The sequence below is a fragment of the Mytilus trossulus genome, chromosome 8 (genome assembly GCF_036588685.1).
Source record: "Mytilus trossulus isolate FHL-02 chromosome 8, PNRI_Mtr1.1.1.hap1, whole genome shotgun sequence".
Classification (NCBI taxonomy): Eukaryota; Metazoa; Mollusca; class Bivalvia; order Mytilida; family Mytilidae; genus Mytilus; species Mytilus trossulus.
In genome coordinates this window covers 7650342-7676181 of record NC_086380.1, presented here as the reverse complement: position 1 = coordinate 7676181, position 25840 = coordinate 7650342, and the positions used below count along the sequence as shown (strand labels likewise).

Genomic DNA, 25840 nt, shown 5'->3' with positions numbered 1-25840 from the left:
AAACGAAACTTTGAACGGTATCGAGCTAAACATAGAATGATAGCAGAATAACGAAATGTAATGTGTCAATATTTTGGTTCAATCCACCAGTTTCTATACATATGAAAATTCCATTACCAATTAAGAAATATGACAGTGCGTTGTATATATTTTAGCTTTTGATTTTGCCATGTTATAAAGGACCTATTGTTTTGAATTGTTCTTTGAGTTCGGTACATTTCATCCTTTTTTTACTTAGAAAAGTGAAATGAAAGATACTTGAGAGACATTCGAACTTATAAATCGAAAATAAGCTGAAAACGCAATGGTTAAAAACAATAAAGATCAATAAAGACAAACAAACAAACAATAGTATACAATACAAAACATAGATAGGTAAATATTAAGCAACGCGAACCCCACAAAACTGGGGGTGATCTCAGATCCTGCTCCACATCTGGCCTCCGTCGTGTTGCTTATGTAAGTACAAACCTGGTAAAAAGTCTAATTCAGTAGGTCACATTCAGGAAAAGGAAATTGTAGTTGAGAATTGAAATGGGAAAAGTATCAAAGAGACAACAACCCGACCATAGAAAATACATCAGCGGAAGGTCACCAACAGGTCTTCAATGTAACGAGAAATTCCCGCACCCGGAGGCGTCCTTCAGCTGGCCCCTAAACAAATATATACTAGTTCAGTGACAATGAACGCCATACTAATTTCCAAATTGTACACAAGAAACTATAATTAAAATAATACAAGACTAACAAATACCAGAGGCTCCTGACTTGGGACAGGCGCAAAATTGCGGCCGGGTTAAACATGTTTATGGGATCTCAACCCTCCCCCTATACCGCTAGCCAATGTAGAAAAGTAAACACATAACAATGCGTGAATTCAAAATTCAATTCAAGAGAAGTCCGAGTCTGATGTCAGAAGATGTAACCAAAGAAAATAAACAAAATGACAATTATACATAAATAACAACAGACTACTAGCAGTTAACTGACATGCCAGCTCCAGGCTTCAATTAAACTGATTGAAAGAATATAATGTCATCATATGAATATCAGGCACAATCTTTCCCGTTAGGGGTTTAGTATCATACCATTATAACATATATGAGAAGAACATAACCCGTGTCATGCCAACAATTCGTTTTTGAATAAATGTGTTTAGTTCCGATGCTATCATCTGTGAAACAGATATTCCATAACGGTTAACCAACTTGTGATGGCGTCCGTAAAATTAAGGATGATTTCAACTACACCATATTTAGATTTAGATACTAGAATTGGAAGGCACAGACCAGAAAACAGATTGCCCGTCTTATATCGGAGTTGGGGCGTAAAAATAAGAAACTTCAACGAAAAAATTATAATAAACGAAATCAATGGTAAAATCTAAAGCTTAAAAACTTGAAACGAATGGAAAAAAACTGTCATATTCCGGAATTGGAACAGGCATTTTCTTCTATAGAAAATGGTGATTTAAACTTGGTTTTGAAGCGAGATCAACCTCTCAATGGTAAAATCAATGTGAAATCAATAGAAAGGTAAATAAAAACCAAAACCGTAAAGAAAAAAAATGACGCATTGGAATGATGATGAATTTTGACAAATAGTTAACACAAAAAACTTCTGGTCACTACTAAATCAGATTAGGTACAATATTTTAAGTTTTCCGTAGTTAAAATCAAACGATATATAATCGAAATTGTTCAGATTTCAGTGTTAGTTAAAGTTTCACGCGGTGAACCAAATCATACTTTTTAAACAAACTATCATTGACGATTTTAGGTCGAATTTTTATATTTTATGGTGGTTTTTTTATTTGGTCGATGAATTGTTGTGTTTCGTCTACAGAAATCATGTGATTATCTTTACACCATTTAATGCTAAAACAACTCTTATATTCATATTTTAATTGGTTTACCCTATCTAACGAATGGTTTTCCCTAACAGAATCTACTTCCGTCACTATCGCATATATACATAGTCTTTTGTGGCGACTAAAGTTACAGTTTGCAAAGAAAGATGAAGTTTAACACATACCATAGGTTTCTTATAACATATTCTACTTTTAACGATGGGAATCATCTTTTAATGTTAAGTTTCCATTTGAAAAAGCGTTTCGGACGCATAAAAAAATGTAACGTGTTATTTTCTTTTTCGGCACTGAATCGTTTCCTCTGCTGATGGAATGTGAATCCATGAGGGTGTAATCAATTCAGTTGTCAGTACAAAGATTCTGACATGATTTAGTACAAATATTTCTATATTGTAAGTATATGAATTTAGAAATTAAAATGATTAAAACTAAAGAATAAAATTCCTAAGGCAAAGTTGATCTTAGAGGGATTTGGCAATTTGTTTTCGGTCCTTTTGGACACGTATCTGTTATTATACATTCGTAGACGCATGAAATTAAAATTGTTGTATTCATTTTCGAAAATACATATAATACATATTTTCGCATATTTGAAGAAGCATTTTAAATGTATCGTATATTTTATTAAATATATGTAAAGACTTTAGTCAAGGACATATAACAAAAGAAAATCTTGAGAAAACATCTATAAATAGAGGTCAGTACAAGACAGAACAACATATTTTTTCCATAATATTACAATAAATAAAAAAGTCCTATTTCATGAATATAAAAAAAATGAATAAGTAAATATTCTATATGTAATGTAATTTCAATTTCCTTAAAATCCAATTACAAATGACAATAAAAAAAAAATATGAAGGCAATATGTTGTTATCAAATAAAGCAACGTTCGTTGAAAATAATTCAATGCCTCAAAAATATATACGTCCTTTTAAAAGAGGGACGAAAGATACCAGTCTAACTCATATATCAAAAATAAACTAACAAGACAAAGACAAACAGACAAATAATATGACACAAGAAACAACATAGAACTATTTTATATGTTTTGTGGTTGTTGTTAACTAAACTTAATAGATACGCACTATTGTCATGAAACGTCTTGTGTTATCATTTAATTTTACATTGGTACACCAATCAGTTTTGAGTTCATTGTGCAGGATACTCACGAATAAGACTGGTGCATGTAGTTCAATTTAATTTAGCTTCCTCAAAAAGTTGTGTTAAGACTGTTCATAGGATCTTTTTGGGGTTGCACAATGCATAATTGGCGAGCTTAACAGGTGAAAGATGGGTTAACAGTTCAATAACCTCTGGCATTCCTACCAATGAAATGACAAAACGGTTTATTGTTTTAATGTTTGTCAGTGCCTCGGCATCCTCGTGCATATATGAAGTTTTGCAAACAGTGTTGAAATTTTGCCATTTATATTCACGTTCATTCATCTGTAAATTGTGTTGCTGTTTGTTTTAATTGTTGTTTTTGTAACATTTTTTTAATGTCTTTATAATGCTATATTTTGTAGTTTTAATTATTTCTACTCAATGTTTCAAGTATATCATCGGAATCTTTATAAATGCACTGCTATAATAAGTTATATGGTTCGCTACTGACCCCCTACGGATCCATAGAGGGTTAGTAAAATCCATAGGCGGTCGGTAATTAACCGTATAACGAATTTATCGCACGCTTGTTATCTGTTGCGTTTTGTTGAAAAAGAAATAATGAAACACAACAACATTAATAGATGACGTCACCACTAACGTGTCTTGAACCCCTTATGAAATTTACTAGCCCCCTACGGTCTCATAGGGGTCACCAAGTGACGGCGTTAAACCAATCACAATGTGATACTGAATTTACCCGCGATGCGATAATGAACTAGTTAGAGTCTTCCCGTACATTTATTTGATGTCATTTACCTCTAATACGAGACTCTAACGAGATCTCTCATTAGAATTTCAACCACCGCACACGGCAAGTGCTATTTAAAAACAGTAATGAAGAAAAAATACCGACGTTCACTTAAAGGTAAAAAGTAATTATATATTCCTAACGACGAATGAAATACACCAAATCGTTTAACAACTCTAACATGTCTAAATTAAACACGGCTTTTCAACTATAATTTAATGTACATACCAGTGAAATTAGAAAAAAATGGCAAGGTATGGGCGAAAGCGAAGTGAACGCAAATCTAGAAGCATTTTATTTTTTCTAAAATACCGAAAATCTAAATATTTTATAAATATCTTGTAGGAATGAAGGCCTGAGAGCAAGTGCAGCTTCATTTCTGATATAATTAATATTCCCTAGGGGAAAAAACGTCGTGTGCAAATATATGATCGACGCTTATTTGCAAACTTGTACGAAACATTGTTGAAATAGACCTTAGATCTAAATTTTACAAGAAAATCTGACAAAAATGTACACATGAGAGCGCTTACAATGCAATCTTCTTTATAATTCGGGGGCCTCGGTGGCTAAGTTGTCTAAGTGGTCACTAGCCTGTCAACACTAAAGTTGTAAGCTTGACTTCAATTTTGATTGACTAGGATTGTTATTTTTCTATCGATGGTCGGTGGTTTTTCCCGGTCACTGCGCTTTCCTCCACCGATAAAACTGTCCGTCACGAAATAGCCTAAATACGGTGCTTAAAAGTTGCGTTAAAAATCAAAACCAAAATCTATTTAATTAATATTTCCAAAGGACTAGTCATTTTGAAATTAATTGATAGGTACTAATTTTTTTTTTTCGAGACATAGCTAATTTAAATCTATGATATAAGTTTCATAAAAATGTACATGTGGGATCGTTACAAGAACAGACGGATATATTGATGGACAGAGGAGATTACCATGTCATCCACAACACTTCTCGTGGGGGAGGGGGGGGCAAAATGTGTTGATCAAAACAAGATATTATAAAACTAAATTTACAACAAGAAGTCTGTTAATGTTCGAAACAGTTTACAGGGTCGCGATTTGACGTTGACTAAAGCACTTCTGGGTGCGCTTTTTATCTTTTAACTGTTTTCAACAAATAAAAAAACAACAGCTTGTAAAAGACACAATTATTTTTCCGGATGCGGGAAGCGGGAATATTAAAATCATATTTTTTAACCAATTTGAAAAAGAAATGTGAACGACAAAAACTAATGTAATACATCTGTTTTGGAGGAAATATAATAAGCTTATATGTATATATTTAATCTGGAGCCTCGGTGGGTGAGTGGTCTAAGTAGTCGCACTTTATTTTATTTTTTTACTTTATTATTAGTCGGGCAACACCGATGATAAGAGTTTGAATTGTGCTCGCGACAGGTGAACTTGACTCCAATATTAATTAGGATTTCAGGTTTCATACCGTTGTCCGGTGGTTCTCTGCTGGTACTCTAGCTTCTTCAACAAGTAAAACGTGACAGCCACGAAAATGGACAATAGTGTTGAAAGTGGCATAAAACACCAATCAGTCAATCAATTACATTTATTCAATATTTACTTTGGGACCGACAACATAACGAGTGTAAATCGAAAAGCTACCAATGGGTCTTAAACGCAGCGAGAAAATCCCACAATCGGAGTCGAGCTTAAGTTGGCACCTACGTATACATAAGAGTCAACATTTTGAAATACAGTCTACAAAACACTACACAGAAAACTTAAGTCAAGGGAACTCGAACCCCTCCACAAACAAGGGTTATCTATTGTGCTCCGAAAGTGAAAAACCTGTTCCACAAGTGGCAACCGTCATGTTATTATACTAGTAAAAAGTGCAAAAACAATATCATTATACATACTTATATTAAAAAAAGGTTAAATACATATATCAAGAAAAACTGGTCTATACATTCATATGATACATTTAGGGTTCATTAGTTCTCAATCTTGCTTTTACAGAATATCAACTATAATTAAAAACCAATTGTTCAGAGAACAATTGAAGGTCTTTCCACAACTACAGATATATTTTAAACATAAAATATTAAAAAACAGTCTTAAATGTCCAGTCCGATGGCCTAATGATGTATAAATGGGAATTTAGAGCAAAGGTCAAAATCTGGAACTTCCTATTCACCTATTGCAAGGTCACAAACTAATGACCTCAAATCAAAAGACCCTAGGTCTTTAATATGTATGGTTAATGAGTTATATCACTTTACGCATAATTCTAAATATATATAATAGACGAAAACTCCCATTTATTGCACACCCTTTCAACCAAAATTAATAAGTTACGACATGTCGCTTCTAATATATTTGTGAAAATAATTTGTCAATATGTTATACGGTTTTTGAAAATGAGTGAAAATAAGCCAAAATCAAAATTTAAAATATGACCTTGGCCTTTGACCTTGAACTGATTGAATCTTTTTTGGACCAAGGACCTCAAATCCAAAGATCCTAAATCTCTATCACTCATGGGTCACCAGATATAAATGCATATTACTTATATCAAATACATAAGGGGAAATAACTCTCATATGAGGTCTCCGTATAGCCTTGATCAAAATAAAAATCCTAATCCTGTAGATGTAACGAACAATTTGTTAATATAAACTTGTCGTAATCTTTTTCGAATGCGAGGGAGAAATGGCCACAAGAAACAGTGTTTGGGAAGATACCTCTTACAACGTAAAGTAATTGGTTACGTGGTTGTCAATTTTTAAAGCGTATAAACTATAGGATATCATATTCCAAATATCTAAGCGACATCTTATGAAACAATAAAACTAGGCAAGAAGAAAAATAAGGCAGAAGAAAAAAAAAGTAATTATCAGAACAAAATCAATAGGTCTTTCAACGGAGAAGTGGAAAGACCTTATCAGATCAAAATCAAAAGGTCTTTCCACTGAAAGGTGGAAAGACCTTATTATTTGAAAATAAGTCTTTATAACACATATACATGTATGTAAAGAAAAACAGTAACATAATACAGATACAATAACATAATTCAGTGATAACTGATAACATTTCCATGATTAAACATCATATTGCTCCTTCTAATGCAGCAAACTAATATTATTTATCAATTAGAAAGAAAGAAAAAAAAAACTGTTTTTGACAACAACAAAACAATCTTAGTGCTTTTGCATTTGGCCGGGTACAAAAGTTGCCATTTTTTATATGTACTTGAAATAGAAATTTGCATTGTATTAAGAAATTCAAGTCAATAGCTTGAATTGAATTGTTGTTGGACCTATTTTAAAACAGGTAAAATCTTAAATCCAGCACCACTTATGACTTCTTAACAAGGGTATGACGTCAAAGTAACGTATTTCAATCAATGATTTTCTAACAAATTTCATTGTTTAAAGTGCCCCCCTCCACTTCATTGTCATTTAATGGACACAGCGATCGTTACACAAATATATGCAACAAAACAAATCTTTGAGTGTGTATTTTGCTGAACATGTATTTATCCTAAATAAATCTTAAATCTGTGAATGTCCTAGGTCAAATCTATATATGTATTATATAAAAATAAAAAAATAATTCAAAACATTACAATTTAATTGTTAATCATATTAAAATACCAAAACTATAAATAATTATCATGATAATAAATTTATCTAACATAAACTCATCATAGATACCAGGATCAAAATTCTATATTTACGCCAGACGCGCGTTTTGTCTGAAAAAAAAACCTCATCAGTGACGCTCTGTTTGAAAGGCCTAATAGAGTACGAAGTTGAAGAGCATTGAGGACCAAACATTCTCAAAAGTTATGCCAAATACAGCTAAGGTAATCTATTCCTGAGGCAGAAAAGCCTTAGATTTTCAAAAATTCAAAGTTTTGTCAACAGACGATTTATAATTATCACATATTCAAGTCAACAAATAAGTACTGACTACTGGGCTGGTGATACCCTCGGGGAAATAAATCTCAACCAGCAGTGGCATCGACCCAGTGGGTGCAAATCAACTCATCATAGATACCAGGATCAAAATTTTATATTTACGCCAGACGCGCGTTTCGTCTACATAAAACCCATCAGTGACGCTCGAATCAAAAATTGTTTCAAAGATCAAAAAGAGTAGAATATTGGAGAGCATTGAGGACCAACTATTCCTAAAAGTTATGCCAATTACAGCTAAGGTAATAACTAAATTAATTAAATTAAATTAAATAGACTGTTCGCGTAATGTTATTGTCTCTTCTTGGTTAATTGTTCCTACAAATGTTATACAATTAATTTGTCATCAATTATTATGTTAGGAAAGTCGTTAGGAAGCCAATCATAATTGACTTTGTAACGTTATAAACTTCAAAATTTCATGTGTATGTTAGAGACGTCAAAAAGTCAATATAGGATAAAAAAAAAAATCACATATGTTTTTCTCTGACACCTTAACCCATCCCATTAACTTAATTTTGGTGGACAAATTGTTGACCAATATTGATATAAGTGAAAAAAGATGAACAAAACTTGCTCCAAATTATTTAAATAGAGTTTTTGTTATCCTTCATTGATTATTTTTATGTCTTCCCTTATGAAACGTAAAGCTTCCTATTAGAACTAGTAAAATAGAAAACGTTTCAATTCATCGATTGACACACATTTTATGTTTGATTTTCTTTTTCCGTATTTTTTTTTCAGTTATCATTCTAATTCATTTAAGGTGGTATCCAAAACTTTCACTGAAATTAATTTGGCTCGTTTAATTTTCATAAAATTTTAATGAATATTTACTTTGACCCTTTGACAAAAATATGAAAAATATAAAACATTTGAACCAACCGTTTTGTCAGAAATATTACACTGGTTATATAGCAATTTGACAAACACTGATTTTGAATATTGAGAAGCTTAATATTCCCTTAACAACACAACGTTATTAAAACGTTTAGCTGATTTTACACAGTTATCTCCCTGTAGTGTTAGGTACCACCTTAAGCTGGATGATCCACGTTTTTGTATTGAGTCTCCCATACATAAAAAAAATACACTTTGGTCAGCATATATAATTCTTATCAGTCTTTTATTTCACCTCCATCAGAATTGACCGATAGAAATCATTCTTTGATTTATATCACTTATGTAAGATAACCAGTTACTCAGGTCTTCGTGTTTATCACGATAACTTGACACAAACAATAAGGAATTCCATAAACATCTTATTTCATAATCATAAACAGCGCTTGATTCCACATTCAACTCAATCCTTTTTGTACTTGTAACATCTGTATAATGCCACATTAAGGCTAAACTCTTCACATGGTTTCGAATATTTAGATTCTAACCAGTATTTTTAAATGTAGATTGAATATCGAGTTCTTTATGGTCAACATGTGCTAAAATCCACTGTACTACTTTAAAATGTCCATTGATATATGCTCCCTGCAAAAGCTTCTTCATGTTTGTAATCCCATAATGACCTTTCTCTAGAAAGAATAGTACTAAATGGCATGTTCCCCATCCAATCAAATAATTCAGATCACTGAATAAACTACAGATTTTGTCCTGGAACCTTTTGAACAGACAATCCACAACACATAGGCCTACTGAAATATCAGTTCTGGGCTCACCCAACATTGAATATGCCATTCCAAAAGCTTGTTTTATATCAAACTGTTCATTATTTATTGTATGTAATATATACTTCACATGATTTAATTTAGAAATTCGACAACAAGCAATTAAGACATCATTGATTGGTATTTGTTCATTGGGAAGATTAAGAAGAATCCATGTCATTACATTGCAACTGACATCTTCCTCTTCACACACTATACTCACGATTTTACTGATATCAATTGTATTATGATGAATTTCCTCCAAGAACAGATCTAAACAGGCAATTGTCTGATCATCACTGTAAGAAATGTACATATATTTATGGTCATGTATGTACTGACAGTGTCTTTTAGATTTCCATGAATTACTGCATGTATGAATTATTGCTTCCTGTATCTCTAAGCAATGAAATTCTTTCTTCAGCTTCTTTAAGGTTTTAATTTCACCATCTGCACAGGCATTGTTTAAAATGTTTTGTTTATCAAATGAACAAGAGCTTTTATTTTCCAATAACCAATTTACTAGATCATAATACTTCTGTTGAAGTGATTTGTTCATTATTTCTTCAATATCTTCTGTACTTAAAAAAATCAAGTTATTTCCCAATATATCAATAACTAAATTCATTTTGAAATCCATAAAGTCATCCCTTATTTTCCAAGTCACCTCCCCCACGTGACTTATTAACTTTAAAACACCAGACTTCAGATCCGAGGAGTTAATTGCAGAGACTTCACGAGTCCAATCAATAATTCCAACGAATTGAGGTGTTACTTCTGGTTTATTACAAATTTTTTCACATGCAATAATGAATACCTTTCCTTTGTCGATTTTCAATGATGTTTGATCAAAGGTCTGCAGTACCCATTCTGCTACATCCACTCTGCATTCTTGACATGCCAACAAGAATACTTTTTCTGCATTAATAGATATTTGTAACTTGCAGTTTAGATGAACCCACACTAATAACTCAAAACATTTTCCTTCATACGCCATTTTAACTATTTCCTCCATTTTAAACTCGCTTTTGTCCATTGCACTTATCCAGATGACACTAAATGTATTCAATATTACAGCATAATATCTGGCATTATAGTATTTAGTAATGTATTTCAAAACTTCCATTTTATCAAACTTTGTTACGTTATATTCATTCAAAATGTATTCTAATATTTCAATTTTTCCCCCAACTAAAGCTGTCTTTACAATGATTTCCAAATCCAACTGAACTATATCAATGTTCTGAACAAACCATCTTATGATTTTGAAATTTCCAGCCTGATATGCCTGTCGACATGCAGTTTTCAGATCAAACTGTTCACAACCAAATTTTAAAAGTATGTTTTCTATTATTTCTAACTGTTCAATCTCTACATTTGAATCCTCGAATTTTCTGATGAACCAACTAACCTTCTGAATCGACATGCATGCTGCAATTAAAGCAGACTGAATGTCTATGAAGTGACTTTTATCAATTATTAGACCTGCCAAATAAAAATGTGCATTCCTGCAGGCTAAGATCAATATACTTTCTTTATTTAAACATACTGGTAGAATGGCATTATAAATATACTCAGGAATAACATGAAAGCGAGTTTTCTTTAAAATTAGAATTACGATTGGAGTCATGTCTATTGAAGCACTGTCAACTTTTGACCAAAGAAAATTAAACATTTTTTTATTTCGACAAAGTTCACTCAAGTCAGAAAATATATTTACCTCAAAGTCGTCGAGAAATATTTCTAAACTGGAATAGGCATCAAATGTTTTACTGGATGCAAAATAAACGACTGTATCAAACAACTTGCATTGACAAGCCGTTTTTATAATGAAGTCAGATTTCACTATGTTTTCGCCAAATCTGTTAACCAGCCATTCCAACGGCTTATAAGATAATGATGATTCAGTTCCTATCCAATCTTTTGTATAAATCATCTCTAAAAACAAAGGAACATCAAATTGAATCTCGTTGTATTTTGAAAGTAAGTATTCTAATACTGGTTCATTAAACACTTCATAAGCCTTCCAAATGCAGAATGTAAGAAAAATGTATGTATTATCTAATCTAACACAATCAAAATCATCAAACAGGCCAAATCTTGAAAATCCTATTTTTGAAAGACTTATACCTTGATCAAGTAAAACTGGTATTTTGTTTTCTTCTACTATATCCAATGTAGCTTTAACAAATCTTACATCTTTATTAGAGCAGATATCATATAAAGATGATATTAACGCAGATTTTATTTCATAAATAGCGCAAAAATCATTGCTCGTATTGATAATTTGTTTAAGCTCTTGCAATATAAAGGTATACATCTCAAAGGTTGTGTCTGATTTGACTGCTGAAATATTAAGTAAAGTGGTAAGAAAACGTTGTTTGTTCTTCAAATGTAGAAGCAGAACATTAATGCTACCAGATTTCATCATATTTTCTGTATGTTTATCTATGCTATCTTCCTTTTCAAAAGCTTCTAGTAAATAAGAGAGCATCAGTGAACCGTCTTGTTCAAATATTTCAGTATTATTGATGCTCCTTACAAAAGAATGTACATCCCGTAACTTTGCCATATATATTTCCACTATTCTGTTTGCCAATAGTTTATAACTGTCTGTTGAAATTCTTAAAACAACATCTCCTTCCATTTCGTTGTATGAAGCTGGTTTTACCATTTTTAGGACAAATGAACAGCTAAGTAAAGGTATGATCTTGTTCTTATTTTCCTCATCTATTTGTGCAAAAGATAATACAACACTTTCCAATAGCATTTGATGGTGTAAGCTGTAAATCCTGTGATTTTGACTACAAGCATTTACTAAATAACTTCCTTTAAGTTCTTTGACAGTATCTGATATGTTGTTTTGTTTTAATTTGACGGTCCGTTCATATATTGCCTCAATCATATTTTTGAGTTCTGTAACATTTGAGCTTTTATCAAGGTTAATGCAGTTTGCATTAATTGCTATGTAGACTAAAATAGCGTACTGTATCATAAATTTTCTTTCATCCTCACCCTTACGTCTTATTTCATTTATTTCCTCTAGCATAGCTTCTGTTGGCCTGTCAAAAAATTTGCATCCAAGCTGGAAATATTTTTCATTATGAACAAACTGATAAAGTGCCAATGGAAACCCTTTGACTGGATTCCCCAATATGATATCTGAAACTTCACTCTCCTTAACAATAACCAATCCGTTAGAGTCAACAAAACCTGTTTTCTCCATATGGTTTGAGTGCCGAACTGTTTTCATGTACTTGATAAGCATCTTTCTTTTCTCAAAAAAATCTAGTGTATAATTGTCAGAACTTAGATCAATAAACTTAAACTGAAATAACCTATGATTTTCAAACACTTCTTGACATTGACGTTTTACTGTATCTCTGATTGTTATAATGACTTTGGTATTACCTTGACATACATATGCATGAACCTTGTCTAAAATTGGAACATATTTCTCTCTATTATAAATACAATTTGTCTCTCCAAAAATATCATCAAGTAAAACAATTAAGTGTTCTTCTCTACAGATGATATTTCCCCATTCTTCCAATGTATTTAGCTTTAAGCATTTGTATGCATTGCTTTTAGAACAAACCATTTGAAGAATATGACGACTTATCCTACTTTTTCCTGTACCTGCATGCCCAGTGATAAGTAAGACTCCGTTTTGTTTCAGCAACAACAAGCTATCTGTCACTGCTTTAGTCACCACAAATGTATCCTCATTAAGATCTTCCTCGACAATGGCTTTAGTGTCATCTACGAATATATGTATATAGATAAATAAGTTGGTAGTAGGATATCAATGCAAATAAAATAATAAAGATAATAACTAAAAAACAAACAAAACTCATTTTCAAACAGAAAAACTATGAACTGACTCACAAATGCACACCCCGGATTCAATTATCTGATAATCAAGTTACTGCTACTGGTTGAGCAGTTGCCACGGAAAGAAACTGTTAACCACCAACTGCCATGTTTGTTAATTCATAAGAACATTAGAAATGCATATGGTAACTTAAACTCCGAAAATGAGTAAGGTATTATTCTATAAGCTTTTTAATAGACCTTCATTGCAGATAATCTGTATGCTTAATTGAAATCTATTTACTTGTTTCTGTGGTGTGGATTACACAAACTATATAGGTATAGGAAGATGTGGATTAATTGCTAATGAGACAACTCTACATCCATCACAATTTATATATATATGAAAAGATGTGGATTGAATACCAATGAGGCAACTCTCCATCAAAGTCCTAATTTGTAAAGTAATCCATTTAAGGTAAAAGTTTAGCCATCAACTTGAACCCTTAAATTCGACAAAAACATGTCAAACAATAAAATGACCTGAGATTCAGTAAGCTTAATATATAACTGAGTTGGCTGTATCGTTTGATGAAAATACAAGTTGATTTGAAAAGTTATAAAAAAAAAAGTTCAGTGTACTATCTGCATTTAGTCCGAACAGCAAATTCAAGCTTTTTTTACTTAGATTAATTTAATCCTTAAATTTGACAGGAATACATCAATCTACATTTACTGGGATTAAGTAAGATCAAAATATGACTGAGATAGCCGTATAGTATGATGAAAGTCCGAATTAAATTGAAAGGGAATAAACAAGTTTAAAGTTGACTATCTATATTAAGTACGACTGAAAATTTAAGCTTTGTTTTACCTTTCAATTAAATCCTCAAAATTTGACAGCAATTAATCAAACTACCAAAAAACCTCGCATGCTGTATTATCAAAGATTAATGTATGATTGGGATTGCTGACGAGTTTGTAGAAATTCCAAGTTGATTTGAAAAAATTATAAAAATGATAAAAGATGAGTATCTGAATTTAATCAATTATTATTTTTTACCTATTAAAAAGTTAAATTACAAAAATACTGAATTTAAACGAAAATCAATTCTGAAAGTCCATAATCACATCGATTCTAAATTTTTAATTTCACAGCAATGAACCAAACTAAAAAATAAACTGCAAATTTGTAAGATCTATATTTGATTTAGTTAGATTGGCTGATTTACAACAGTCAAGACTAAATATGAAGGTCCAAGACTTGTCGAGACAGGTCGAGACTGGTTGAGGCTTAGTCAAGACGGGTTCAGACCGTAAGGTGACACGTCGAGACTGGTCTAGGCTTGGTAGAGACTATTTCAGACTACACCAAGATCATCAAGTACTGAATCAGATTTATTAAGTAAAGTCGAGACCTATTCGAGTACAGTTAAGAACAGTTAAGTACTGTCGAGACAATGTCGAGTAAAATATGTGCCGATTTTACTGATCGAACACATAATCTGGTCTTTTCAGTCTCTGAGCAGTTTGTAGTGTAATGAGTCCAAAAAAATAACTTGTAGTTAACTAGTAAAAAAATGGTTGACGATATAAGTAAATAATTACCCTCTAGTCGTCTTTGGTTTTCTCCAACTGAAAAATATAAACAACTGTAATAAAAAAATTGTATAACACAAAACATTGATTAAATTATCTCTCAAAAGAAACATACCAGTTCCACATTTATATATATAAGCAAATTTACAGATCTAACATTGTTGGGTTGATGTTTAGATGAGTTGTATATACATAATGTACACAGCCATGTATCACCATCATTGATAGGGATCAGATGGATAAATCTGTTGTAGAGTTGTCACGGACTCAGACGTACTTATAAGTATAATTATTTTCTGTGACTGTATCTTGTATTAACTTGTAGGATCCTTTACTATAGATACTTGAGCTGATCTGTAACAATAACATCTCCATGCCTTATATATCATGTACTGTAGTACGTCGCTAGATTAAAACTGACGAGGAAAGGTAACACACGGATACCGTAAGCTTTACTTTTGTGAAGCCCAGGTGGTCGTGTGGACTAGCGGGACGGCTGCATGCAGGCGATTTGGTGTCACGATATCTCAGTAGCATGGGTTCGAATCCCGGCGAGGGAAGAACAAAAAATTTACGAAAGCAAATTAACAGATCTAACATTGTTGGGTTGATGTTTAGACGAGTTGTATATATATATAGGCGAGGAAAGAACAAAAAAATTGCGAAAGCAAATTTACGTACAACTCGTCTAAACATCAACACAACAATGTTAGATCTGTTAATTTGCTTTCGCAAATGTTTTGCTCTTCCCTCACCGGGATTGGAACCCATGCTACTGTGATAACGTGACACAAAACCGCATGCACTGCAGCCGTCCCGCTAGACCACACGACCACCTGGGCTCTATAATAAAGGTTTCGGTGGTCTAAACACAAATCACTGTAGGAAAAATGTGAAATTGTTATAATAAAAGAATATATGCCCCCCCCCCCCCCAAGCAAAGCTCTAATTCCATGTTCCAGTTCTTGCAATACTTTTTGTCCTGATAAGCACTTCTATTTCTGAATAAGTTTATGATGTTCAAATATTTTGACCTCGAGTATCACTGAAGACAAATTGTCGATAAAAACATCTGGTACAGTAAAAATTGGTATTGTTACTGTTATTAATACTACTGAGTTCATAATTTTACTTCTGAACTAGCAGTCCCCGAGAAATTACTAGTCCAGTAGGCCCTTCTTCGGAAAATAAAGATATTGTATTCATAATATTTGCTGTTATTTTATAATATATTTCACTCAAACTAAGCTCTTTTTTCCTTGACCGGATTTGGCTATGTCTTTGTTTTTTTCTGGATCTATTAGCTTTCAATTTCTGAATACATTTTGATTTTGCAAACAGTTTTACCTCAATATCAATCAGTATTGTATTCAGCAACCTAAGGCTATAGAATTTATAAGTGTGATTGGTATTTTTTTAATATCTTTATCTGATTCTATTTTTTGAAGGGCAGAGAATAATTGAATTTCCTTTTTTTTTAGGCACGCTCATGGTGTAATTTTGACTTTATATTTTACAACTTAATGTTTTTGAATCATCAACTTTTCTGATCGTTAATCAACAAATAATTCAAATTGAAAACATAAACAAAACTACCTGACGAGACACCAGTATCAAACTGTTTCTTCTTCATATTGTCAATGTCTTTTATACATGTTGCCATCTGTGTATCATGTTTTGCCATTTGTTCAACTTGTGTCGTCATCTTTTCATCATGTTTTGCCAACTGTCCATCAAGATTTGCCAACTGTCTAACGTGTAATGCCAACTGTTCATCATGTATTGCAATATTTTCTCCTTGTTTTGCTAACTGTCCATCAAACTTTGCGACATGTTTACTATGAATTGTTATCTGTTCATCATATTTCGTCAACTGTGTATCATGTTTTGCCATCTGTTCAACTTGTGTCGTCATCTTTTCATCATGTTTTGCCAACTGTCCATCAAGATTTGCCAACTGCCTATTGTGTAATGCCAACTGTTCATCATGCATTTCAATATTTTCTTCTTGTTTTGCCAACTGTCCATCGAAATTTACCACCTGTTCACAATGAATTGTTATCTGTTCATCATATTTTGCCAACTGTGCATTATGTTTTGCCATCTGTGTTCCTTGAATTGCCATCTGTTCATCGAATTCATTAATCTTTATATCATGTTTGCAACCAAGTGACACTAAATGCTGTATCAATTCGTCAACTTTGTTCTGTCTTTCCAATGCTTTTGTCTGTTTCTTTTCCATTAGATGGCAAATCTTCTCTATTTCTTTCGAACATGCTTCAATCTCTTCTTGACACTTGTCTACAATTCCTTTGTTATCAGAAAGTTCAGTAGCAAGTTTTAGAGCCTCGCCTTCCCTTTGCTGTAGAGAAGCATTAATCTGCTGTATATTATTTTCATGTTTCATTTTAATGGTCTTTTGATTGTCAATGTCTAATTGAAGATTATCTATCTTTTCGGCATGTTCTGCAACATTGTTTTCACAAACTCTGACCATGTCTAACATCTCTTTAAGTGATTTGTCTAAAACAATATGTTGTGCCGACTGAGCTTCCTTCAGTAGTGTTTTTCCACCAAGACGTTCAATGGCCTATATAAAATAATAGAACGTTATATTTTGTGTTGCAAATGTCTGGTTATGTTATGTATTTCAGTTGTTTCCTGTAATTAGTTAATACTTCAGTTTTATCTTGTAAATCTTTTGTATAGTCATTTTATAAAATTTACTGTTTGCAAAAGTATTAATTATTCTAAATAATAGGGATGTTCTGGAAACTAGCTGAAAACCCTTGCCGTTTTTGGCACATCTTTTTTTTTATACTTTGAGTCCTCGATATATCGCGATGCTGTTAACTTTGTACTTGTTTCGGCTTTCAAACTTTTGTATTCGGGCGTCACTAGTAGGTCTTGTGTGGACAAAATGCACTTAAGACGTATTAAAATTTTGAACTGGTTGCCTTTTGTTGGCTGCTGTTCGTGTGATTCTTTGTCAATTGTGTTCTCCTATTTATTTTATTGTAGTCTTGTGGTGTTGTGTTGTCATTTTGATGTTATGTTTCACATGGCCATGAAAGTGTGAGGTTTGGCATGCCACAAAACAAGGTTCAACCCACCATTTTTCCTTTAAAAATGTCCTGTACTAAGTCAGGAATATGGCCATTGTTATATTATAGTTTGTTTCTGTGTGTGTTACATTTTAATGTTGCGTCGGTTTTTTTCCTCGTATTTTTTAGGGTAAATTCCCTTTGCGATAAGACGTGTCACAGTTCTTGTCTATCCCAAATTCATGTATTTGGTTTTGATGTTATATTTGTTATTCTCGTGGAATTGTGTCTGATGCTTGGTCCGTTTATGTGTGTGGTACATTTTAGTGTTATGTCGTTGTTCTCCTCTTATATTTTAAAATGCGTTGCCCTCGGTCTTTGTTTGTTACCCAGATTTAGTTTTTTTTTCATGGATTTATGAGTTTTGAACAGCGGTATAAGACTGTTGTCGTATTTACATACATCTATAGATGAGAAATCATATAACAAATTAGCACTGATTTGCATGTAATACCATTGATACTTTTACTAGCAGGCATCTACGAAAATGATGATGAATGCCTCTTTAATGTCTGTTGTATATTCAAGACGAGAACTTAGCAATGCATTATGATAAGAAAGACTGCTTTGTACTAGATCACGACCTCCAGGTGAATATACTTACGCAAAACCAACGAGGCAGTGAAAAGAAAACGAATTTAGAATCAATTAAAAACACCATGTTACCATAAAGGAGTAGGTCCGGTATGGACCGACTTTGGCCTCAAATTTCAGTTATATCTGACAAAAGATTTTGACCACTTTTAAACACTTAAATGTCTATTTTAGATGATTCAATTAATTTATGTGAAATATTTTAACTTATCTAGTCATTACAAATGATCCGATTCAAGATCAAATATGAAAAATCTACCAAATATGCGAAAAATGTCACTTTTCAGATGTTTTTTGTCAAAAACGAAAGTGGCCGCATCCGTGTTCATCCTCAATCTTTATATATGTTATGAATTATTATCAAATACAACTTCCATTTAAATATTTATTTTGGATGAACATGAATGCGGCCACTTTCGTTTTACACGGAAACCGTCTAAAACTTAACTAAAATGCTGGAATGGTGAAGATTTCAGTAATTTAGCATGAGTTAATGGTGCTAGTACCAAATATAAGTGCAATGTATTGTCAAAAACAGCCCATATTAATGTAGCAGAACCATTCTTCTATCCAATAAATAACTAAAAGTTTACATTTTAACAATTTTGTAAAACTGATATATTTTGGGGCCAAAAAGGGGTCTTACTGGACCTGCTCCTTTGCTTTATTTCTACCTTTATTTTCACTATCAATAAACAATATGAGATATATTCTTTGAAGAAGGAATTCTTGTTTCAATTTTTCTTTGATCTCAAAGATAGAATCACTCCTCTCTAGATGAAATGTTGTCCTTTTCATGAGAAAACATATATAACCAGTATTTGTTAAAATGCATGGTGTAATAAGCATGTCGTCACAGTGTCAGAAAGTCCGAACTATATTAGAAATATCTTACCACATAACTTGATACTATTGGTATAAAAATAAGTATATACTAACACCTTCAAGATCTCCCCAGTACTGAGTGCAATCTGCTGGAGACAATTTCCCAACCTCGCTATGAGCTAGCTTGTTTCGGTACCATTTAACTCTCGCGAGGTCTGCTCCTGTACTGGTATCCCCGGGTTGTGGTGAGTTATCCCATCCTGTTATAGGGGCACTCTCACGTGGTGTCATGTTTCGTAAAAGGCAAACTATTAGTGTTGTATCAAAGTGTTCTGACCTAACAACATTACTTCCTGTAACAGATATTATTCAAATACATTATCAAAAACTTAATCATGGTTTAATTGCTATAAAGAAGTGTCACGATTTTTCGAAAACAGTCATCAGGTCCGTACTGTACAAAACAGCTTGATTAGTTATATTTCATTTAATTGACAGGATTAACAAATGCACCATAGATTATAAAAAAGATTAATGGAGAATGTGTCCATGGGGTACAGATGATGGCCCCGCTTGCAAATACTTTTATAAAGGGACATAACTTAAGAACAGTAAATATGACACCACCTTAATCGAACGTGATCTGTGTCATGTGGGAATAAGCATTGTGTATAAGTTTCATAACATTTGGTTGAGGTAAATTGAAGTTACAGAATGGAAACCGACTGAAGAACGTACGGATATAAATATTTGCGGAGAATAAAAAGAGTCAAACATAATGCCCCTTTTTCTAAGCTATTTTCAGTCTCTCTTTCACTACAAAAAATATACAATATAAGTTTATTCAACCTACCAGTACTAGGGTATAATTTTTGCAGTTGTAGTTTTGTTATAAACCGAAGTCCTTTCAAATTTACTGAAGTAGAAGTCTTTCCAAGCTCTCCTGCAAGTCCAGATGGTGGATGAACAAAATCAAAATATACTCTGACAGCCTTTGAAGCAATTGTTAGGTTCAGGTAGTAAAATCTGAGAAAGTTTGATTCTTCTTCTGATAACTGACTCATGTTGGTTCCTACAGATGTGATGTTTTCCTAAAGTTATGGCTGACTTGATAAACGTCTACTTCAATGGCTACAGTACTGCACTTAAAAAGCACTGTAACCAAACTATTGGCAAGTTTCAAAATACATCCTGTCTATGTGATCCTTTAAATTAAAATAAGTAAAATCAGGTAATGTGTAACTTTCATTTTAAGGGAATATTTGATCCACAAAAAAATCAAGAATGAATGTGATGTCTTGCTTAGCATGCCCATTTAAATTATTATATTTCACCATACTTCTATAATTGTGTATGCTACATGTTGTAGGTTGAAACAGTTGTAACTTAATTGTATGCAAGGATATATAAATCAAATTGAGTTATTCTCTTACTCATAATAATAAATATTTAAAAAAAAATATACATATTTCAATGCAGTTATTGAACCATAAAAAAGGGATCAAGCGAAATCAGGATTAATGCCAGAAATTTTGTCAGTCCTAAACCAAGTTATGGTTAAAGTAACCCGACATGAATTTATTCCACATCTATGAAATAATTTCAATATGAAAAGAGTAAAATCACAAAAATACTGAACTCCGAGGAAAATTCAAAATGGAAAGTCCCTAATCAAATGGAAAAATCTAAAGCTCAACTACATCAAATTACTAACAGGCGTTTTTCCATTGATGGTAGTATGGAATCTTATCTAGTTACAGGGAAGTAATCAAATATATTGTGAACCAACTAATGTATGCGAGTGATAAATTTCGCCTCTTTCGTGAGTAGAAAAATAACGCGAATATAAATCGTTTGCGAATATGCATAAATTGAAAACTGTCCTTCACATCAAGTAAATTTGAAAATCGCGAAACTAATATCGCTGCAAAATTGACAAGTAAGGACTTAACGCCTAATAAAGTATTCATGAAAATATTATTCATATTGAGGCAGGCTATCACAGAAATGTCATGAAATTTTGTTTTCGTTAAAGGAGGGTGACAAACAATAAGAATTTTGAAAAATGCATGTTTTATTTGATTAGTAAAAATAAACAACCTGCATAGTTAACATGTTAATGTATGCAGCAACTAATGGCTAACACATACTTTTCATCAAAATATTAAAACTATTCCATGGGAGAGGAAATGCTTTTGAAGAAATTTATTTTAGTCCATTCGTTTGATATGTTTAAGCTTTTGATTACGGATGTCCCGTTGTAAATTTTCCTCTGAATTCGGTATTTTTGTTATTTTACTTTGTTCATATTGCAATATTTCTAGAAGGATATGAAAACATTTCATTGACAATGACACTATTTCATTATGAAAAAAATGCCCGTGGACAAATATTTGAAATGACGTTTTTTTTTTCGATTGAAAATAGTCATACATTTAGGATACATTATTTTATGTTACACATACACATATTTTGCGCAGGAGGCTTATATGTTTCTAATTTATATTTATGTAATATTTCCTAAGAAATCGACGTAATTTTTTTCACAAAGGCAATTTCAATTGACTAGACTGTTAGAATTTAAAGAACAGAATTTAGGAACCTTGGTCACACCTTTTGAAGCTGTAGCTTCTTTTACTGTTTGTGTTTAAAATAAAGTAAAAATGATGTAAGTGGGGTGGTCTAATTATGTATATGACATGTTATTTTATTTCGCATGGCATTCTAGATCTTTTGATCTTATTAGTCTGGATTGCTTATTTTTATATAACTTATGTTGACTTTGGAGTATGAAAAAATGTTCCAGGGTCGAAAAAGCCTTTGAGACTAACTTGGTTTATGTACATAACCAACAATGTACTCTCTTTAACATAGGAGACAAGTTACAAGAAAAGAATAATTATATTGCAATTCATGACAAAAAAATACTTTAATGTTGAGCTCTTTGTCTGTGTAGTTTTTACTCTATTATTCATAATCATATTTCCCAGACATGACCGAATTTAATTGTTTTGGTCCTACACGACAGATTGGGAATAGGGACAATTTTCTTAAGTTTCGCAAACAAAAGATTGTACATAGATTATTATTTAAGGGCAACTACTCCTATTAAGAGTGAGAGTCACTTACTATTTCTGAATCAGCACATTTTTTTATCTTGCCTTGCTGATCATTTTTGTTTTTCAAATATTCTATACATCAATTACAATGTTTATTATGTAAGGCGAACACACAAAATGAATGGTAAAAAATAACCATGGAGTGCAATAACTCCAATAAGTAATCATCAGAACATTTCATCTCTATTGTCTGTAATGTTCGTGTCTTGCTGATTAATTTTGCTTATTTAAGTTTCTATCTATCTATCCTAAGTTTACGTTTTAAAACAAATGGTTTGTCAATTTTATAAAGGCAATAACACCTATAAGGAATTGACTGATAGATTTGACATCAATGAACAAATGATAGATCTTAACATTTTTAACATTTTGGCCTGATCAGATTTTCTGTATTCATAACAATTTAAAACCAATAGAAACTTGCAGTATGTACGATGTTCTAATTTTAGCCATGTTGGCCATCTTAGATGTCGATAGGGAACTTCAGACAATTTTTTAAAAACTAAATACCCCAATGTTGATTGTGGCGACATTTGATTAAATATAGTCTATGGTTTCAGATCAGAAACGTTTTGTAAACAAAACGGACGGTCCAGGGACAGGCGAGCAACACATGATAAATTTGTTTATTGGCATAGTTTGTTTAAATAAAGTATTTGTTAATCAGAAATATATTCAAAAATATTAATTCAGTAAACGCTAACTGAGCTTATTTTCAGATACAATAACATGTATGAAATAGATATTACATTGTGTATAATTTTACAGAGGAAAAGTGTCATTTAGTGGATAAAAGGACACTCAAATGAAGATAGCTCTCATAAAATTCCTTCAGAAAAAAAAACTATTTTTTTACCTAAATTCGTAATAAATTTAAGCATGAAAATGAAATTCCTATAAGTAAATTGCATTGTTTCGAAATTTACAGAATTAATAAAAAAAATTGACTTATTTTGTGCTGTTATTTAACATTCCAAGATGGGTTGACAAGTTTTTCAAAATCGATAATAAAAAGCTAGCAGTTTCAAAGCATTATTCCGATGAATCAAGATAAAATAAAAAAGCATTATTCCGATATTTTAAGGCAGAGATGTATAGCACCTTATGATGAGAAAACATGAAATAAATTATGTTAATCATGTTAATGGTTTCGAACAAACTGGTTTTTGTTATGTGTCGTTGGTTTACTATTTCCATCCTCTGTTAATATTGAAGGATGCAATAAATCGTTCTCATGTGTAATGGTAATCATTTCAAAATTCTAGACCAAATGTCATCATGAAAAAAATGCAAACATCGGAAATATCTCTGTGTAAATACCACTTTAATAATTACCTGTATATGGTGTGTATTATAGTGTGGAACACAAGGATGTAAAAAAAGTCATAATATAAAAAAGAAGATGTGGTCTGATTGCCAATGAGACAATTATCCACAATAGACCAAAATGTCACAAATATTAACAACTATAGGTCACCGTAAGATCTTCATCAATGAGCAAAGCCCAAACCGCATAGTCAGCTATAAAAGGCCACGATAAGACAATGTTAAACGAGAAAACTGACGGCCCCATTTATGTAAAAAAAAAAATGAACGAAAAACAAATATGTAACACATAAACAAACGACAACCTCTGAATTACAGGCTCCTGACTTGGGTCTCATTGGGGGGTTCTGATCCCGGATCCCGCTTACTGTTTTGTCAGATTCCCGTATCCCGCTTACACTATGAACGTAATCAATTCTCATTTTTTTGTCATTTCCCGGGTCCCGCAAGAACTCATTTCCCGTTTTCACGCAACAATAATTTGACTTTCACGTGTCACGTTCAAAGAACAATCGACGTTTTGATTTCAATTGTGTCGTCACAATCACGTGCAGCCCGTGATTTATTCGACTGGCATCATGGCTTTGTATGGTTGCAAGAATGCGTCATATATAACTTTTTGTACATACATGTAGCATTTAAAAGAATCGCATGCCTATAGGTTTTAGTAGTTCCGGTTATTTATCCATGGTGTTGCTTTATGAAAACATAAACAACCTTTAAAATTCTTCTTTTGTTTCCATTTTCCGCCTTCTTTTGTTCATCACGTATTATTTCCTGTTGATCAATGAACGGTAATCTAAAATAGAATTTCCTACTTCCTCTTTCACTTTTGTACGGTTTTAATATAGTATCAACCTCCGTATTCATCGGTACACTCTTCGATCCACACAAAAGTTATTTATACATGTTGTTGTAATTGTTTCAATTTTCAGAATAAGACATTTTTAATTTCTTAATACAGTATAAGACAAAGCTCTTACTAATTTTTACTTTCTGTTTACATAATAGATAATTTTATAAACTATACTCAAATTTTAAATAACCTGCTACCCAATCATATGTTGTGCAATAAAAATAACTTTTATAATTAACCAATAGGCGCCCTTTGACGAACAAAAGGGGGTATACTAATTAAAATGTTTTTACTCAATAATTACATTAGATGCATGTTTCATTATAATACGTTATTCTGATTGGCTAATTTCACATCACATATTATTCCGTAAGCAATTGCATCACTAAATAAAACGTATCATTCATGATGACACGAGGTCCCACAATAAAGTGCACAGGTGAATTAAACAAAAACTTGATAGAATTCGTGTTATAATGATCCTAGATAAGAAAAAAAGTAATTATAAGTATTGAATGCTTCTTTTTGTAATTTTATAGGGTTGTAAAAGCGTTGACCGTGCGTACATTTTAAGAATGAAGCACTTTTATTATTATTAAAAATTATATTGCAAGACATCTGGTTGCAAAAGGGTAGAAACATGTTCGTAAACAAAACAAAAAATGTATGCAAACATGATTTCAATGCAATAACAAAGAAAACAACGAAAGAAAAAGAACAGACTGTTATACGAAAAAAAAGTACTTTTCAAAAGTTTTGTTGTAAAATATATGCTTATCTTTACATGATAAAATGTACAAAATGTCTTTTTTTTAATTTGATAATCATTTTTCACAGTCACAGCAGATTTCATTGAGTATGTAGACAAAGGTATTATCTTTGGTTAGCTTGCTTGTTAGCTGAACCATGAAGTCATTATCAGGTCAGGTATACGACCCTTCTTTCGAAGTACCCTTGTCCAACAGACAGATATATTGGTTATCTGCCGGACTAGTCTACACTTAAAGGAGGGTAGTTTACCTGACCTAACAATGACTTCACGGATCAGCTAACAAGCAAGCTAACCAACGATATTACCTTTGGATACACACTCGATGAAATCTGCTGTAAGCTATCCACTTAATTTTAACTAAAATTTGAGAAAAAATTTAAGTGCTAGCATTGGCCAAGAATGGTATGCAGCTAGAATGAGCATGCCTTTTATCTACT

At 32.2% G+C, this 25840-nt stretch overlaps 1 protein-coding gene across 3 annotated transcripts; it reads right to left on the bottom strand.

Annotated features, from left to right (window-relative positions):
* Positions 1-5060: 5060 nt before the first annotated feature.
* On the bottom strand, positions 5061-24569 carry LOC134728217 (uncharacterized). 3 transcript variants are annotated; one of them, XM_063592742.1, is made up of 7 exons: positions 24405-24563; positions 20184-20535; positions 19445-19683; positions 16404-17397; positions 14817-14843; positions 13035-13157; positions 5061-11333 (listed from the first exon to the last, which is right to left on the bottom strand). In XM_063592742.1, exons 2-7 carry the CDS (start codon positions 20392-20394, stop codon positions 9118-9120), a joined length of 3810 nt encoding a protein of 1269 aa, XP_063448812.1. In that variant the 5' UTR covers positions 20395-20535; positions 24405-24563; the 3' UTR covers positions 5061-9117. The 3 variants fall into 3 exon arrangements, with proteins under 3 accessions (XP_063448812.1, XP_063448811.1, XP_063448810.1); XM_063592741.1 differs by having other exon boundaries at positions 5061-13157; positions 24493-24569; XM_063592740.1 differs by having other exon boundaries at positions 5061-13157.
* Between the last annotated feature and the right edge of the window lie 1271 nt (positions 24570-25840).